The sequence below is a fragment of the Micrasema longulum genome, unplaced genomic scaffold (genome assembly GCF_059751315.1).
Source record: "Micrasema longulum isolate JH-2025_06_02 unplaced genomic scaffold, ASM5975131v1 h1tg000904l, whole genome shotgun sequence".
Classification (NCBI taxonomy): domain Eukaryota; kingdom Metazoa; phylum Arthropoda; class Insecta; order Trichoptera; family Brachycentridae; genus Micrasema; species Micrasema longulum.
This window is the reverse complement of record NW_028278095.1, coordinates 123,015-141,685: the sequence shown is the minus strand read 5'-3', so window position 1 is coordinate 141,685 and position 18,671 is coordinate 123,015. Positions and strand designations below refer to the sequence as shown.

At 30.8% G+C, this 18,671-nt stretch overlaps 3 protein-coding genes across 4 annotated transcripts; 2 read left to right on the top strand and 1 right to left on the bottom strand.

Moving 5' to 3' along the window:
* The first annotated feature begins 6,493 nt into the window (after positions 1 to 6,493).
* LOC148278245 (INO80 complex subunit B) lies at positions 6,494 to 9,648 on the top strand. Its single transcript, XM_088231704.1, has 3 exons — positions 6,494 to 6,753; positions 6,834 to 7,201; positions 9,051 to 9,648. Exons 1-3 carry the CDS (start codon positions 6,705 to 6,707, stop codon positions 9,591 to 9,593), a joined length of 960 nt encoding a protein of 319 aa, XP_088087830.1. The 5' UTR covers positions 6,494 to 6,704; the 3' UTR covers positions 9,594 to 9,648.
* A 4,978-nt stretch (positions 9,649 to 14,626) lies between these two features.
* LOC148278244 (BTB/POZ domain-containing adapter for CUL3-mediated RhoA degradation protein 3) lies at positions 14,627 to 16,826 on the bottom strand. Its single transcript, XM_088231705.1, has 3 exons — positions 16,402 to 16,826; positions 15,898 to 16,157; positions 14,627 to 15,789 (listed from the first exon to the last, which is right to left on the bottom strand). Exons 1-3 carry the CDS (start codon positions 16,565 to 16,567, stop codon positions 15,337 to 15,339), a joined length of 879 nt encoding a protein of 292 aa, XP_088087831.1. The 5' UTR covers positions 16,568 to 16,826; the 3' UTR covers positions 14,627 to 15,336.
* A 561-nt stretch (positions 16,827 to 17,387) lies between these two features.
* IFT20 (intraflagellar transport 20) lies at positions 17,388 to 18,433 on the top strand. Of its 2 annotated transcripts, XM_088231694.1 has the most exons (4): positions 17,388 to 17,519; positions 17,623 to 17,777; positions 18,056 to 18,168; positions 18,303 to 18,433. In XM_088231694.1, exons 1-4 carry the CDS (start codon positions 17,396 to 17,398, stop codon positions 18,325 to 18,327), a joined length of 417 nt encoding a protein of 138 aa, XP_088087820.1. In that variant the 5' UTR covers positions 17,388 to 17,395; the 3' UTR covers positions 18,328 to 18,433. The 2 variants fall into 2 exon arrangements, with proteins under 2 accessions (XP_088087820.1, XP_088087821.1); XM_088231695.1 differs by lacking the exon at positions 18,303 to 18,433 and having other exon boundaries at positions 18,056 to 18,298.
* The last annotated feature ends 238 nt before the right edge of the window (positions 18,434 to 18,671 follow it).

Sequence of the window (18,671 nt, the reverse complement as noted above, 5' to 3'; positions counted from 1 at the left end):
CAGGTGGGAAAAATACACATCCGTATTGTTTAAAATCTTGTCTTGAATAATACGTAATACGAAACTCGTGTCTTCGCGTTGCGTATTATTATTGCAAAAACTATCACTGTCCCAAAATGTAATCTATTCACTTTAACTCTTGCAATGTAGTATTTACTTTTAATAAAATAATTACATAACCCTGCCCTATTGTTTAATATTAGGCTTTAATAAATAATTATTGGATTTATTTAAATTAATATATAATTTATATGTTTTCGGGTAAAAAATAAGTTGATTTAAATAAATCAAACAAAAATATAAGTAAAACGTTACTGATTTATCGTTTTTTTTTAAATACCCAGTGTTATTGCTCTTCCCGAAATTGAAAAAAAACCTTAAAGAACATTTCGATTTCAATGATCTTTATAATACTCCATTTAATTTTACTATTTCGATGAGGCCCATGTAAAGTCTAACATATGCTATATGCAACAGCCATAGGGAACAGGAAACCAAAATGACACAAACAAAATAAAATATTAAAGTTAGTATATGACCTCCCTTATCCAACACCAACAGATGACTCTTTAAAAAATTAAATGTCATTAAAGTTTTTCAACTAGAATATTTAAAATTTATTCATAAATAACTGATGCAATTGCAGACAAAGAACACTAAAACTTGATTTTTTTATTAAAATAAACATGTACACAATACGAGAATATCAGAACATCGAGACTAATAAACCAGGGACTTAAATTATACAATAAATTACAAGACAAAACTAAGCAAAAGACTTGGACAACATTTTTCAAAAGATGTTAAAAATTTCATCTTGACAACAGAGCATGAATTTAAAAAGAAAAAATATTTTGTTGAATGAATGTAATAATCCGTAAGGGTTAGTAAATAACTTCAAGTAAAAAATAAAATAAAAAATCTTGTTAGTATTTCAATTTACATATATTTTTAATCCGTACTATTTTTTATTTATTAATTTAGGTACGTAATATTTTTATGCCTATAAAAATCTCCTACTGTACATTTCGCGGTTTTGAAGCTTAGGTTTACCCAATAAAATGTATATTTAAGTAGATTCAATTTTGACTGGAAAAAATATGTGTATTTATTTTTAAAGTACATTTTTAAAGCATTAACTATATACGAGTATATTGATTTAAATAGTTAAAATATGCTAAGAATATAACTTACTCCTGGTAACCGATGCGGTTGACATATAGAGCCAAACACGATAACAAGCAAGTGCAGGCAGTAGTAAGACCTATTCCCACAAGATCTATCAGGCAACCAGTACCTTGGACTCCTCTCTGGTCTTCCATAGTCAGGGTATGGCACATTACATCCATCGTGACAATATGCACTCACATGGTATTACAATTATTAAAGCACCAAAAAAGAAATGCACTCCTTCGAATCTGTGCGTAATCGATTATACTATGATACAAAATTTACAAAATTTACGTATGTGTAAGCTGAATAAGTATGTATGTGTACATTATCATGAGTAATTTATACTAAAATAATACAGTGAACGATTATTTATAAGTCTGGAAACATCCATAAGAAGTATCGTATTTCTTCAAGCAATACAGCGAAGGCAATATTGATATCACTTATACGATTTCATGGCACCTAATTATTTCACAAATCCACATATTTATTAGTAATTTAGTGCGTTATTTGCACACACAAGCGTGGAATAAATATTAAAAATCCATTATGATATCATCCTTTGTTTGTTAAAAATTGAAATAAACAGTAACACGTTTGTAAATAATGGATAAATCGAAAACACTTTTACTTTCACTCGCGTTATTTACGAATAAACACCGAAAATTCTAAATAATGACAAGAATATATTATTCTACAACAGTTTCGTGAAGTATTTTGATGCTTCGAACCCTACTGGGACACGTCGGATCCGCGCGGTAGGTGAAGCTCAATAAAGTTAAGTTTCTCGAGTTAGAGTTACCCCTTCTAGTATTATCGGATAAAGCTCTAAAGAGAGAGCCAAGGCGGGGAAGATATAAGTTTTCCGCGTTAGACTTACACAGCGTTTACCGAAGCTTTATGGCTTTTCCAAATATGAATTGTAATAACATTTTTTTTTATGCGTGCGGGATTTATAGTTTGTAATTATATTTTCGTGGATTTTATTTTTACGGGCTGAGTTTTTTCGCAATTCGATTACACTAATCAATTTAATATTTCTGAAAATAAGGTAAGTAAAGGAATATTACAAATACATTATCTTCTATAATCATATTTCACCTCACTTTAAACGCAATACTCTTCGGAAGGATAGTAATGAACATATTAAATTAAAAGAAAAATAAGTTATTCTGTTAAAATTATTATATTTATTGATGTATACAATAAAAATATTGGATGAATCAAAAATTATTTTTATCTGTGTTCGGGCATATACAGAATACAATTCTGTGTGAATAGAACCAGAATCCTGGTCGAGTGTTTTTGACTCGATGGCAACTCTCGGGCAATAACCCTGAAAAGGAAATCCAGCAGAGAAAAGTATGCATCGTGGTGTAATGGTTGGCGCGTTCACCTATCATGCTTGAAATAAATTATAGAATCTCTTGTTGGTAAATAAATCTAGTGATTGTCTACAAAGATTTGGACGTACTAAAATATTTTTGATAAAACGACTGGTATAGCAGTTGACAAGTATTTTTAGAAGTTACCTACTAGGTGGAATAATTAGGTAAAATTATTAGGGTTTAAATAATTCATTGATATTCATAATTAAGAAGAAGAAATTATGACCGAAAAATTAAAGAAATATGGATCTTAAAAAATGGGGAGAATGGTGAATGCTACAGTGTGTTAAATAACTACTTTCACTAAGTAGTTTATGACAAGCTATACATCATATTAATGTATTTACATCCATAGTCTCTTATCAAATATGTTCTGCATCTTTGTTGAATTGAATTCTCAAAAAATTTTTTTTTTCAAAGACGTTTTGGCGTTCTTACAATTTATGAATATTGTGACGTAGGTAACGATTTTACAAGTTTAGCGGTACCTACTAAGAACCGGATTTAAAATGTAATATGGAGAACTTTTCACAATTTCTTTAATTCTCCTTGATGTTTTTTTATGACTGTATCACTTTTATTAGAAATAGTTTCGTAAGGTACCAATCATACATGAGGCTTCAAAATATTTTGATAACGTATGTATATCTGTCGGTGTTCCCCAGGTTTATTTATCTGTTGATGGGTCGCGGAGGTCAAACAACCGAATAATATTGTAATGGTCGTCCTTGACACTGATACGACTAAGGACCGAATTGTTTTAGGTAAATAATAATCATCTCTGACAGCGTCGACCGGCAATTTGAACTGGCAATCGGCGTTTGTCTGAACATATGATATTCTGATTCGATCAGACGGATTTATTTTTATAGTTAAATGTGGTCTCCGTGAACGGGCGGAATGAAGATTTCTTTTTTTACAGTGTAAGTAAAATCAGACTCCCGCGGTGCTATTCTGAAGCGAGAGCGATTGGAATATCAGCCCTAGACGACAAGGCTAAGTTCAGGTAAGAACCCTAAAAAAGACAATCAAGTGGAGATTAGACCGCCTCGTGGTTGGAGAGTTTGCTAATCATAGATAACGTCTTAAGTTCGATTTCTGACAGTCCCTAGACTTGCACCTTAAGCGTCTTTAAAAAATCTAGATACTCTGCGATTGGTGTACCAATGCGTTGCTTTATGTACCATAAGGAAATGATGATAAAAATAAATTGTAATAAAAAATGAAACATTCAATTTTTTTTTTATTGTAGGTATTCTTTTAAATAATGAAACGTAAAACCTTTACAAAGTAGTATAACGCTTTTACCACAGTCCACAAGGCAGACCTAACATATTTTTTAAATGATATAAATGACCAATAAATTGGAAAAGTCCAATTTAAATTATATTAATAACCTGTCTACTTTAATTTATTTGATACGAGCTGAACCCGGCAATACTTTGTTAATGGACAAACAAAATGGAATTTTCACCCTTGAAAATAGACGCACTGTATCTGAATTATGCTATTTACATAAATTATTAAATAATAAAGTAGACTTTTTTAACCTACTCTCCAAAATTAATCTTAATGTCCCCTTTCGCGTGACAAGAAATAAGTATTTATTCCATCTGCCAGCGTGTTGCACTAACTATGCACAACACTCTTTCCTCTATCGTTCTTGCTCTAACTATAATGCTTTTTTTTCATCTATTGATATATTTTACATGCCACTTGATTTATTTAAAAATAAATTAAGACTCATTATTTCTGGCTGCGATACGATCCCACTTACTATTTAATGATGCACACACTTACACACACCTGAACACTTACTCCCACACTTATACACATAAACAAACATCTACACTTACTCTTATACAAATACACATAAACACTCCCCTTTGTTGTAACTCAATTTAATAATATGTATGATTCTTATTTAGCAATTTCGCTGGTCTGTCTTTAAACCGTATTTTTTAAAATTGTTATTAAATCATAGTCGACTGTTTGTTTCTTTAAAATAAATAAATTAATAAATAAAAAATAAAATGCTAAATTTGAGTACATACTCGTGAATACTTTAAGTAAGTACATACATATATTTAATTAACACAATCGAAAGTTTGATATCAATGATTTTATTTAGTTATTATTATTATTATTTTTGAAAAAAAAATAATTTTCTATTGTTATTTTTGTGTTTCGGATTACATAAATTGTGAGGATATGCGGGGACAGGGAATTTCGACAAATAGGTATTTGAACATTGTTTTCCTTGTTTTCCATTGTCTTGAAGATGCCTCCCCGATGCTATGCGAAAAAGATGACTGCATTTCGGACCTTTGATGCTTAATTCGAGGCGACCTCCGTGATGTAGTGGTCAAGACGCTTGACTCACACATGGAAGGTTCCGGGTTCGATTCCCGGTGAGAACACAAAAAATAAATGTGATTTTTCTCAAGCCTGGGTGACCTGTGATGTAATTTACAACTGTAATTGGGTCTCCTGGCCTGTTGTTGTGCAAAAAAAAAAAAAAAATTAAAATAGACAAAATCGACGTTTTGTTGTCCCATTTTCCGCACCTCAAAACTGAACGGATTTTGTCATTTTTTTTAAAACAGAGTATCAGAATGAAATTTCAGGATCGATACGTATTTTTCAAAAACAGTTATCATATTTGTATACCGTGCGCCCGAAGACCGCAGATAAAACTGGACGTTTTTAAGGGTTTTTGGATGGTTCTAGTTCTTATAATAAACTATTCACCAATAAAGCAATACTATTGAGACACGCCGATGGTAAATATTTGTAGTGCCATAACCCAGGGTGGAAATGCGGAAATACGTTTGTAGAAAAGTCAGACCATGTTTCCTCTACAGATAAATTAAGTATACTTCAAAACTTGCTTCATAAAGCTTCTACGTAACCAAAGAATCGGGTTCGGTTCTCTTAAATAAAAACATTGACCTATTAGTACACATAAACGCACCCTGAGCCCTCTAAAACTATGACACTTAACTCTTGCCCCAACACTCAGTCATTGCCACTGCGTATTTAGTCTTCTTTGACCGCCAGCCGGTTCTGACGTGACTTGATATTTTATTTGAAACCCAAATTTCTGATTATGCGTGAAAGCGTGTAAAAACTATTCGTATAAAAAGAAAAGAGATGGTGTAACTTTGTGTAACAGGTGCTTGTTTATGATTGAATTCCAAATCTGAAAATAATTAATATTTAAATATTGAATTTAAGTAGGTACCTATATAAATACTTGTTTATAGTTGAATTCCAAAACATAAAATAATTCATTTTCAAATATAGAATTCTTTCGAGAGCTTAATACCAAAATATTAAACACTCTCAGTGCGATAAAGGAGAGGTGTCTTTGAGCAAAAGCAATACACTCAAAAGCACCAAAAGTAGACCAATTTATTCACAATTTATGTATTTATACATTGTATATTCGTGAACACTAATCTTTCGATCTCCTCCAAATTGAATAATAAATACGCTCAATTTTAAGGTATAAAGTAAATTTAAAGATTCAGTTTTGGCTCTAACTAGAACAGATAAATTCGGTTTCCGTTAAATATTAACTCTTGCTCGGTCACTACTTGTTATACCTTTATATAATTACTATACCATACTTTAATTTTATTTTGTTAAATGTGTATGTGAGATTATAATTTTATTATGTTTAATAAGGCATGATTCAAATTTTAATAAAATGTATCACTCGGCACATTATGTTTAATGTAAAAAAAACGTACATTGTAAAATAATAAATAAATAAATCATGGAAATAGTGAAATGATATAATGTCATCACAAATTAATATTCAGACCAAAATTATTTATTAATAAAATATACGACTTAAATTTTTAAATGGCACCGCCATTTACCAAGATGATATAGGTATATAGGAGGCATTGCATTTATTTGTTATTGTCTATGTCCCGTCATTTTTTCTATGGGTACTTCTATTCCAAATACAAACGTCAAATGTGCGTCAAAAGTCAAAAGTTTTGGATGTATTAGAGCGTCATAATAATGTTTATATAATTTATTTTGTGTCTTTATTTACTAACATTTTAATACGTCACTAACTGCTTAGCGTTTTTTTTTTAAATATTCGTACGGTCTTAATTTGTTTTACCGATGGGTAAAAGAAAAGATTTCTTGTTACTTGAAGATAATCCCAGAGACAGTTAGTATTTTTATGATTGTATTAAAAATAGCGTTTAAAAATATTTAACCTTCAGATTATAATAACTATGATTATTTCAGATGAATTCGATCAACCACAAAAGAGGCATAAACGGCACAAACACAAAAAACACAAGAAAAAGAAGGATCAAATTGATGATTTCGATAGCGATGCTTCTATAGATGTCTCATTCGAAGATGGAATTGATGCCAAACCTGCTTTCAAAGTCAAGATTAAAATGAGTAAGGATTCTACCACAGCGTCTGCTGCAGATTTACTCAAAAACCAAATAAACAAATATCCCGAGAAAAAATTGCCAATACCCATGTCTACAAGTATGTCTCCTAAGGTTGCTCCCAAAAAGAAAAAAGGAAAAGGCAAAGACAGTGGAACTTCAAGCGAAGAAGAAAGGTGGTTAGATGCTATAGAATCAGGAAAACTTGAGGAGGTAAGATTTGTTGGACAAAACACAGAAAATAAACAATAAATGTTTTTTTAAATATCAGCATTTCCCTTTGTTATTGCAGGTTTTTCTCGAAGGTAAGAAAAGTTTAACACAATCCTTCAAAAGTTAAGATTGTTCTGCTTTATCTGTTTTAGTTACATGAAATGTAATCCGATTCTACACATGTACCCTCGAAACAAATTATTAAGTTTTTCACATAATCTTTTTTAATTGTGAATTTGTCGCATTCAGTACAGACTTGCTTGGTAAAAAAAAAAAATTGAAAAAAATGGGAATCAAGTTGAGGTAAAGTGGGTTTCGGATCTCTGATCTGTGAATAAGCGACAACGGCCACAGGACCGCAAACCGAGTTAATAAATACATAAAAAGCATGTGCGGTCCGTCCAATGAACGAGTGGAAGCATTACTTCCATACGTTCATAGAATTAATTGAATCATTGCTTCCCTTAAATTACCAAATAATCAATTGTTTGAATTATTTTTAATAATAATTTACTATTTAGTCATTTTACCTAATATAGAATTTGTTAACAACCACCATACAAAAACATGTAAATATAGCGACATGCACCCCGCACAACCGTACATCAATATGAAGAACTACGAATAGTGCCTGCGATAAACATCTCGCTGCATGCAGATCACAGGGAATCTGGTTCGAATATTTGTTCCAGGCTACTATATGGAATTCATTCAATCAATTCATTAGGGATTTTGAGTATTATTCAATTAAAATCTATAACCTACTTCCACTATCTATTAAAACAATTAGTAACGAGAAAATGTTTAAAAAGGCTATGAAAAAATGGATAGTGGAGCTAGGTAGAAGTAAATGGATTGTCTCATTCGCCCAAACCAATATTGAATCAACTGCTCCACAAATGTATAGCTTATGTTATGTTTTTGTTCTTTCATTGTGCATTTTGTAATATAAATTGTATAGATGTACATAAATTAACTATAAACATAAATACGTAGTTTTTAAACTGTCTGAACATTTTGTTAATTATCTCTGTTTATTAAGTCTTCTTTGTTTATTCTCAAATGTATAAATATTTTTTTTAAAAGTATATTGTTATATGTCCTCGGCACGGGGAGGTCTCATTATTTTTATTATTGATCATAATTTATAATGGGAAAAAAATATGAATAAATAAATAAGCTGGAAAAATATTAGGATTGCTAATCCTTGTACATTTTTCATACATTGCAATGTGACTGTATTTCTTTTATCTACAACGCGTGTTTTGATGCAAAAAAAAAAAAAAATCTTTTCTGATTCTAAGAGTACAAAATAACATGCAGAATGTATTTAATCTATCGTATTGATTTGTTTTTATTTAGTCTTTTGTTATTATTTTAGTAGCATAATGATAAAATATGAATTAATATAAAATAATTTCTGGTTGTTTTTTCTTTCCTTGCAACTGAAACCGAATATTTTTCACAGGATAATAATATGTATGAAATAAAAAGTATTTTCTGTAGCTGCATTTTAATCAAATAGAAATCTACGCTATAAAATATTTTGATTTAGTTAGGTAGTTTATAGAAGTATTTAGTGATAGAGGTGGATAAAAAATATAATAATTTATTACTGATTGTATTCTTATTTTCGATGAATTGTATAGTATTATTATTACCTATAACATGTACTAATTACTTCCCTTATCAAAAACCTCACCACATGCCCCTGATACAAAGTAACGTTATAAATGTTTATTATGTTCTGATTTACACTGTGTCTATATATCACTAATATGTTTGTTCTTCAACCATTATTTTGATCTTGTGGGTAGTTTACTATTTTTAAAACAAAGGTTATTTTCAGGTGGATGATGAACTTAAGAAAATTAAACCAAAAGATCCAAAAATGATGACAGCTCGACAGCGAGCAATGTACGAGAGAGGTACTGATAAGGAACCTAGTCCGGGGGGAGAAGTATTACTTGCACTTCCTTCCGGATACAAAGAAAAAGTCATGACTGCTGAAGCGATTCAGAAAGCCGCTTTGAAATCTCAAAAACGAAAACAGCTCGCCGATGAAAAACGAGAAAAAGATAAGAAAAAAACAATGGAGAGACTTCTAAAAAAGCAGGAATCTAAAATATTAAAAGGTATTCCCAAATCTAAACCATACAAAAAAATAGTACCCCTTATTACTTATAGAAATTCTGTTGATGGTGTAGCGGTGTTGATGCCACCCGGTGTAGACTACCCTATTCAGGCCAAATACGCAATGGAACCACCCAAGCCTAAAATATGTGGCATTCTAAATTGCTACAATCTGAAGAGATATTCATGTTCAAGAACTGGGATACCCTTATGTAGTTTAGAATGTTATAAGAAAAATTTGATGAACATTGTTGTTTAGTCTAATATTATTTATTGTCTATAATTTAAAATACACAATGCAAAAATTTTACTGATATATATTTTTATTTGTTAAATTTTGTGTTCTTATCCAATCCCAATCCATTTAGAACTAGATGAGCGTTTTGGTTCTAACCACAAATATATGAAATAGTTCTAATGTAAAAAAATAATTGTTTTTGCAAAAATGTAACTAATGAATCAATCTTTAGAAAATTTGCTTTTGTATGCGTAACATGAAGTTTTCATATAAAATATTTGAATGAGAACATGTGAAATATGTAAAAAAAAATAATTACACTGTACAGTCCTCCTTAGAACAGGTTTGCCTAGTGAGGACTCTTTAAACTAATTTTGTATAAAAAATATTTCATTTGGACAAAAAAAAGATTCTCACTCGTAATAAAATTTTTAATTAAAAAAAAATTATATGCTTTATCTGCTTGGGTTTTTTTAAATACATGTTTTGGTAGATGTGATGATTAAGTAATGTTTCCAAGTAAAATATAAAAATAAAAGCTTAGGATATATTAAGTAGGGTTTTTTCCAGATAGTAGCTCCGCCACCACTATTCTGTACTTTATTAGCCCTGGCAAATATTTACATTTGCTTAATAGATTTATGTGGAGGGTAAACAGTCCTATATTTCAAACAAGAATTTAAAAATAAAACTCATTTTTCGGGTTTAACAGTATTTTAATATTTTGTATTATCTCATTTGCTCTTAACCCATTGCAACACAAAGCCGGCGAATCACCGGCCAAGGTCAATTTGTCACTGACTTACAAAGCCGGCGATTCGCCGGTTTGTTTTGAAGTTATTTGTTTTACATTAAAACTGAATGACAATAACTTTATTCATAAAAATTACATAAATAAGTATATTTCGGTTACTGATTTCATAATAAAATGTAATAATCACAATTTATTTCACATTATTTATTACAAAATATTAATTTAGTCTTAATGTTATTGTAATAAAAAAATATGTCTAAATAAAATAGTGTGTTGTATTTGTTTATTTATTCATATTTTTTGCTTACAAACTATAATTAATAATAAAAATAATGTGACCTCACTGGGGTTTCTCGTGCCGAGGACACTTAACAATATACTTTTTTAAAATTACATTTATGAACAAATTATGTCATTTTTAGTAGTGGTGCAATGGGTTAATCACTAAAGAATCTTTTTTGGTATTGACAAATATAAATTATTTGTAATATCCTATGATATTTCATGTTCCCAAACATTGTTGATGATTTTAATCAATTCCCGGGTGTTTTTGGCCCATTTCTTTGCAATTTTTTGTTTCATTATTGCTCATAAATTTTCCATCGGGTTGTTCCCAGGCCAACTCGATGACGTAACTCCAAAATACTCCTTGAATTCAGTAACCTATTAAAAACATATGATATTACAAATCAAGTAACAAAAATTTATATTAATAAAATATAATTATCTACTCACTGATCAAGCTCGATGGCAAGCCACAGAATCATCTTAGAGTACAGGATTTGAACTGAATTGTGTTGTCTTCAACTGTGGGAAACACATGATTTTCCAAAACGGTTTTATATTGTATAGCATTCATGGTGCCTCGGACTATCTGTAGTGGACCCAAACCATAAGCTGTCATGTACTGATGCTTTTGTTTTGCATGTAGATTGGATCTCTCAGTGTATTTCAGCAGCAGTAAGAAAATGATTTTGGTTATTAAGCTTGGCAACCAGCCGATCTTCTCTAGGATTTGTCATGTGCTGCTGACTACTTCCCTTATTTCGCTCTATAGAACCAATTTTTAAAAAAACTTTCTGACGGAACACTACGAGAAACCAATTCTACAAAAATTTCAGGATTTAAAAAGTTTTCCTGTAACAGAGTAATAATTTTCGATTTTATCACGATATACATTTGACCTAAACTCTCCATATTTTCGTAGCAATGTTTCTTCAGACGTAGCTTATAAAAGACTGATGTAGCTTTTAAAAATGTAATAACTTGAAATGTGTACCCAGTATAGTTTTAAACGATACTTAGAAGCCATTGTTAAATAGTAAAATAATTTCTATGAAATATGGTGAGGTAAACTGGGAGATAGGAATAGCGGGTTTGGCAAACTTTTTTTTGTCTATAGGTGTAGTATTACAATTTCAAAATGAATTATTTTAGTGTGAACACTTATACTAGCAAAAATAGGATGTAAATTATACTTAATTTATAATTAAAACACTTAAATAGGATCATTATATTCCAATAGCTTCTGCGTAAGATTTTTATTTGCTCATTTGTAATGTTTCTAAAACCCATCTGGTTCTTATACTTCGTATTAGTCTGTTAAAAAATAAATTATGCTCTCAAAGTTGCTAATAAATGGTCCAAAAATTATTAATGTTTTATTTAAAGATTTGGCCAAAAAAAAATACTTAGAATTGTTTATTTTTTAACAAAGAATCCTAAATAACTGCAGAAATATCAAAGCCACAGATGCTACTATTTGTTACTACTTACTCTTTAAAGAGTTATCTTTTATATTGGGATTTAAATCCCAATATAAAAGATGGCCATCAGCGAATGTTTTCTGCAAGAAATATGTGCTTTGCAATGCCTTAATGCACGTCATCCTCATTACGTGTCTCAAAAAAACTGATTCCTTGTAAAATAGGTAAGTGTGGTTAAGGCTTTTGGGAGCTTTTGGGTACTTTCCATAAACCCATACTAAAACTAACTTTGATGGTATACTTTAGTATTGATTTTTTATATTTTTATACCATTTTTGGCCAATTCACAAAAATATTGAAATCCTAGTGCGATTCCGCTATACACGATTCTCGACATCAATTTCTAAATCAAAGTAGTTTTTACTTTACTTAATGCCAATGCAAAGAAGACTTTTTGAACTTGGTTACAAAAAACTTTTTAAAAAAAAAAGTTAATATTTCAATTTTTAGAGCGCTTATAAATCTTGACATTGGGAGGTGTGGTGCAAATAAAAAATCGGTACCTGCAACACTCGTGTGAAACAGCTATCATCGACGGTTTGAGATTATATCTGCCTCTTTAAATTTTTTATTTAAACATCAATTTATTTTTTGAAAGAAAATGAAAGTATTTATTAGTTTTTTCGCATTATTAACCACGAGGAGCCATCCTTCGCTTGTTGAACCCGCAGTATAAAAGTTTGGTTTTCTCACAGAACTTAAGTGTGAAAGATTTGAAACTTTGTAAAAGTAAGAAAAATTCAAAGGGAAACTTAAATTTATTCTAATTTGGAGAACCTTGTTAGTTGAATTAAAACAAACATTGACTCAAATTGGTTGCACCTCTATCGCAGTATTAGGATCGCGGGTGCAACGTTTTCGTTTCCCTAGCATTACGCTGTCATTTACCATATTTTAATGATTTTTTATGCCTTGGATATTAATGCACATTGTGTGTGATCAGTGATTTATATTTGATAGATTTTTTATATTGACATTTCCCTTTTTTTTTACAAATTAAAAGAACAGTTACAGAGCAGCTGTGCGAACACTTATGAACCAGCACAAATATCAATTAAATAGCATTAGTTTCAGGAAATACTTCTGCTGGCAACCTCGAGGGTTCAAGAGACATTTTTGAAGAATCATCATTTGACTTATTGTATGCGTCGGGTGAATGGTTTACCATACGTTGCTGAAGATTCATTATTTTAGCCACTGTAAACATCTGAAACGCACACTCTTTTCCCTACATTGTATAAGAGATTCTCTCTGATGAAATATTGAAAGCAGATATATGCAAAAACAAAATTGTGTACTGAATGTAATTCAGGAGCTATTTTTTTATAATTTCAAACGCTTTCTTAGGACTTGCAAGAAGATTACGCTTCACTTTTGTCACCGCCTTTCCTAAACTGTGAGGACTGTTGCATGTCGCACCTGCCTGATGTAATCTGTGCTTTCAGTATTTGATTAGAAAGAACCTTTTATACAACGCAGGAAAAGATTACGCGTTTCAGATGTTTTTTCTTTTTAATTTTCCAGCACAAGTTATTTATGACTTATAGGAAATGGTCTGAAAATTTAAATATTTGAGTAAATAATTAGAACTCTTTCTAGTATTTCTCTTTTTTTTAAATATTCTTGTAATATATTAATACAAGCAATGAGTCTTCAACGACGTTTCTAAAACTCTCGAGGTTGCCAGCACAAGTATTTCCTGAAACTGACGCTGTCTTATCAAAGATATTTGCGCTGGGTCATACGTGCTCGTGCCGCTGCTCTGAAAGTTAGGTAAAAAAAGTTACACAATATCACTATTTGAGGTAAGTCAGAGCAATATGAATGAGAATGGAGACGAGTGTGATCCTTTAGGACGATTGATGGTAAACACTACATCAAAAACATGAATGACATAGCCGACCTAGATAATATCGCAAAATTGGGAGCGCGATAGAAGAAGATGATGGCAGTAATGTAAAAATATTTTTTTTGGCAAATACTGACGTAATTGAAAATAATAATTAGCTTAGGTGATTGAAGAAGTGTACTAATTAGTAATATACATTATATGATCTTTCATTTACTGAATATAGGTATTTATAATGACATTTATGTTCGCTTAAGTTAGACGCGTTGCACCCGCGATAACTTCAAAAGGGAATAACCTATTGCTTATTTTTCATTTCAATAATATTTTAAACTATTTTTCAGTATTGAATTATCATTAATGTTTTATAATTAAGAGACTTGTGGTTTTGTATCATGATCTGGAAAGTTAGGGCCGATTTTCTTGCACCCGCGATAGCACTTTGAACCTCCCTCGTGATTTGTATAATCCATTTGAATTATTTTACACAAATCAAAAGAAAACAGGTTAAAATGTTGCCCTTCAAATAATCATTTCATTAAAATTGTTTGTACTTTATTGGTTAGAAATCTTTAAATGCGTTTAAACGTTGCACCCTCCATAATGGAATCATCCCCCATTTATTTATCTGCACTGGATAAAATGTAGAGAAAAATATTTTTCTACAGTTTAATAAAAAAAGACATTAATGACAAAGGACTATTTAATATTATTTGCAATATTACATTTATTGATAATCTAATTTATATAAATGCAACAATGATAATATAATACATACATTGAGAATAAATGGTATTGCATATAGGTTTTTAACACTATAAAAACTAACATTCCTTCACCAATTCATTATTCCTGCAAAAATCATGCTTTCTGTGTTCAAAATCCGCAACATACTTAATATTAACATTATAATATATCCATTTTGAAACATCAATAAAAATAATCCTGTTACAATAATAACTACAAGGATTCTAGGTGGATAATTTTCATCTAAAACATATCACAGTTCCAGGGACCCTGCTTACATTTAGAGGTGTAAATAAATGGGGTAACAAGTGAAGTTTGAAATATCATTAGGTGTGAAAATTTTCTAATTTCTACAACAAGATTTTGGCAAACATTTGAGCCGTAAATTTCCATGTAGCCCTAAAATTTGCACACTTGTACACAGTCAAATAAGTGTCTGTTTCCCGGTTTGTATAAATCTCTCCTTAAACCAGATCGATATATTCAGAATCGTCGGGGTGAAAACAGTCTATGAAACCCGCGATCCACTTGTACACTGTAGAGAGAACGTCGACTGATCCAACAGGGGGTAATCTGAAGCAGGGCACTGACTCAGCACAGATTATTCTGTTTGCTGTTCCGGAGTCGTGCCAAGCCGGATTCTAAACGCTACGATTGATTATTCTGCTTATTGGAGCGCAGGCGAGCCAGTCCTGTGCGCTCCTCTTCCTCATCGCTGGTGTACGACATACCGGCAACGGCTCCTCGAGAGGAGGTTGCCTGCATCAGGTCTTGGTCCGGCCCATTCCTGTTTTCGTACAGCAGTATGCTCAGGGTCTCTTCATATATCCTCGCTTCGGGAAACTCCACCTTCGTGTGCTTCTTGTCTGTAGCATAAACAATTGAAGTACAGCAAACTTCTGCGCGGTTCTTACCGTGTCCATAAAAAGACCAACAACATATCTCATTAGAGCCGATCACATCTTTTATAAAAAGAACTCTACCGCTGAATCTTAAGGACAGTTTATCGAATAATTCAATATTTTTTAGTAGATTATCATCAGAAGTACTTGTGTACGAATACTTATTATTGTGTCTATTGATGAGCAACTTGACCACGGGCTAAAACAAAATAACAAGATTTGTAAAACCCGAGACTGTAGACTCAAGGTGTAATACAGAGATAAAATCTTGGAAATATTTTTTTAATTTATTTATTGTGTTCCTTACCTTCGTCGTGGAAGTGATGAGCATTTGTTCCTCTTTTTGTGAGGTTATTAATGGAACCCTGCAAATAGGTTCAGCATCTCTTTCTTTCTTTGTCAGAGCTTGCTGACAAGACTCTACCAATTCTTCGATCAAATAGTACTTAGCTTCCGCCAGTAACTCTGCAACTTCCTTGCAACTATCTGGTAGTGGAACAGTCCCGTCCCGAAGGTAATTTAATATAGTACCGAAATGTTTCCCACACCGATCGATCAGTATCCAACCTGAACATAAACATTATTAAGGTAATAAGTAAACACATTTAAAACAAAATCAGAAAGATAAAAAGGAATAACCAGCGTAATAAAACCTTGTCATGTTAACACAATGCATGCGACAATTGTAAGGTAAACCAGACTTAAAAACTTAAAATTTTACTAATCTTTTGCATAAACTAATTTGTTGACTTTTATAGTATTTATGATTCAAGTATAGTACGGAAAAAAATACACAGATTGTAAGACTTACCTTCAGAATCAGTAAGAACTTCCATTCTCCCACTGAACATAGCTCTCAACATGGTATCATTTTTGGTAAGAGTTCCTATTGTTGTATAATATAGATTACCTCCTACGTTGAGCTTAACGTATTGAGATGGATTGCCTTTTATGTAAGCCTTGTGGTCGCCAGACATGGTGACAATCAAGGTTTCAGTTTGCACCGAAATTTTGACTGAGTTTTTTTGACCGACTTGAAGGAGCTCAGTAGAGCTCAAAAAATTACGACCGTAGGTACCGAAAGATATGAGTCACGAATTAGAAGTATGACATATCAGATTTAAAGACCAATATAATATTGAAAACTCATAACAATCACTTTTATTTTATATATTCATAACTTATAACACGCAAGGAGATTTTTCCTTTCCGATTTATTGATTTCCAACAACACCCTATTTCATAGTCATTAAATGTTGCCATTATAATTATATGTTGACGGTAAAATAACTAAATAATTAATGCAGATAGGTATTTTAATTGAGTATACTGCTGCAAATGCAGAAATTTAAGTTTTTTTGTTTTTGTCGAGTTTGTTATAAATTTATGTAGATAACAAAAGTACAAAACTTCTGCTTAGCTGTTTTTTTTTTCTCCGTGAATAGAAGTATTTTTTTGCACGACTCATCATAAATTGGAAAATACAATAAATAAAATATTTTGTATGCTTAATTTTGTATGCTTCATAATTGTTTCACGAGATAAAGATTAAATTTTATTTTTTCCGAAATAGAAAACAAAAAAAAAATATTATTTTGTTTTTGTATTTTCAACTTAATCGCAAATAACGCCAGGATAAATTCATCAGCTAAATTGCCCACAATCATAAATGTCATTGTTTTATGTGCCGACATTGCAAGAAAATTTACAATAACCTACCCCATTTTACAAAAAAATATTTTTAAGACACTAAAACATATATTATATTTGACTTGACATTTTTGACATAAGATTGTTTACAAAAAATGGCGGACGAGCTTGCAAAGGCTGGCCTGTATTTAGATGAATTTAATAAAATAAGAATTCTTGATTCAACAGTATCCAATCAAACAAACGATTTGATTGAAACAAGCAAGTTTTTTAAAAGCAGTACGTGGAAACTTGTCGGATTTACTATTCCAAAGTTGCAATGATAATATAGTACTTAGAGATGCAGGTTTCTTAAGCATTATTTTAAAAATATTATTTTTAGATGTTACCTCTTTGGAACAGACGATCGACGCATTTATAACTGTATTAGAAGACCTCGGTTCAAATGTAGATAGAGAAAAAATTCTTGCAATTGGAGTAAGAAATTCTCTTCAGTCTGTTACTAAGGATAGAGATGAACAGCAGCAAAAATTGCAGGTATATTTAGAATAAGATTGGAATAATTCTTATTTGAAGTTTGTAAAATATCAACCATTTACAAAAAATAATTTACTTCCACTACTTTTAGTTAGGTTATAACATTCATAATAATTCTTCAATCGTGATTTTTAAAACATTAACTTGATGTTTTTGGGACACGTGTTCACCATAGTTTAATGTACTTATGCGCTTTCTAAAAATAAACAAGTCAAAGGCATATTTTGCTCTCGAGTATTTCATGTAGATAAAACGAGCCTTAATAAATACTGTTTTAGGGTCTAATTATGGAAAAAACAATGGAGTTGGAAAGGCTGCAGTTAGAATACCATTCTCTTCAGTTGGTTGAAGTTGAACAACAGGAAACCATAGAGTACTTAAGTGAAATGCGGTAATTTAGTAGTTTAAAATAAGAATGTTCCTATTTTAAATTTGTTCTTTGATTGATTGATATATTTACAAATTTGAGTAATTATGTAAGCTGTTACACATTGCCCAATTTATTGATTTTTATTTTATTTCTAGATATGATCAAAGTGGGCTGTTATAGTTTTATTGATCCTAATTTTCCTCAACTTCTTTTCATAAGAATTATTGAAGTTCTACCATTGTTTATACATTTGTGATTAAATAAAGGATGCAAATTAAATAAAAAACATTATTTTTATACCATATGTTTATGTATTCAAAAAATAAAATGCTGTTCCAGTTTTTTTTATAAATGCTGCTGAAAAATAACACAAAATTACGAATAATAAAGCGAGTTATAAAGACTAGGGAAATCTATTTTAATCTCACCAATCAAAAATAATATTTATTATTTAAGCAGATATACAACTTTTGTAGTATTACAATATGACATTATTTTAAGTTGCATAATATTATATTATCTGT

Excerpts from the sequence above, each read along its gene's own strand:
- LOC148278245 (XM_088231704.1), top strand. The coding sequence starts at position 6,705 with ATGGGTAAAAGAAAAGATTTCTTGTTACTTGAAGATAATCCCAGAGAC. Across the intron at positions 6,754-6,833 it reads TGAAGATAATCCCAGAGACA|ATGAATTCGATCAACCACAA; the intron begins GTTAGTATTTTT and ends TGATTATTTCAG. Across the intron at positions 7,202-9,050 it reads AATCAGGAAAACTTGAGGAG|GTGGATGATGAACTTAAGAA; the intron begins GTAAGATTTGTT and ends GGTTATTTTCAG.
- LOC148278244 (XM_088231705.1), bottom strand. The coding sequence starts at position 16,567 with ATGTCTGGCGACCACAAGGCTTACATAAAAGGCAATCCATCTCAATAC. Across the intron at positions 16,158-16,401 it reads AGTTCTTACTGATTCTGAAG|GTTGGATACTGATCGATCGG; the intron begins GTAAGTCTTACA and ends GTTTATGTTCAG. Across the intron at positions 15,790-15,897 it reads TCATCACTTCCACGACGAAG|CCCGTGGTCAAGTTGCTCAT; the intron begins GTAAGGAACACA and ends ATTTTGTTTTAG.
- IFT20 (XM_088231694.1), top strand. The coding sequence starts at position 17,396 with ATGGCGGACGAGCTTGCAAAGGCTGGCCTGTATTTAGATGAATTTAAT. Across the intron at positions 17,778-18,055 it reads AACAGCAGCAAAAATTGCAG|GGTCTAATTATGGAAAAAAC; the intron begins GTATATTTAGAA and ends ATACTGTTTTAG. Across the intron at positions 18,169-18,302 it reads GAGTACTTAAGTGAAATGCG|ATATGATCAAAGTGGGCTGT; the intron begins GTAATTTAGTAG and ends TTTTATTTCTAG.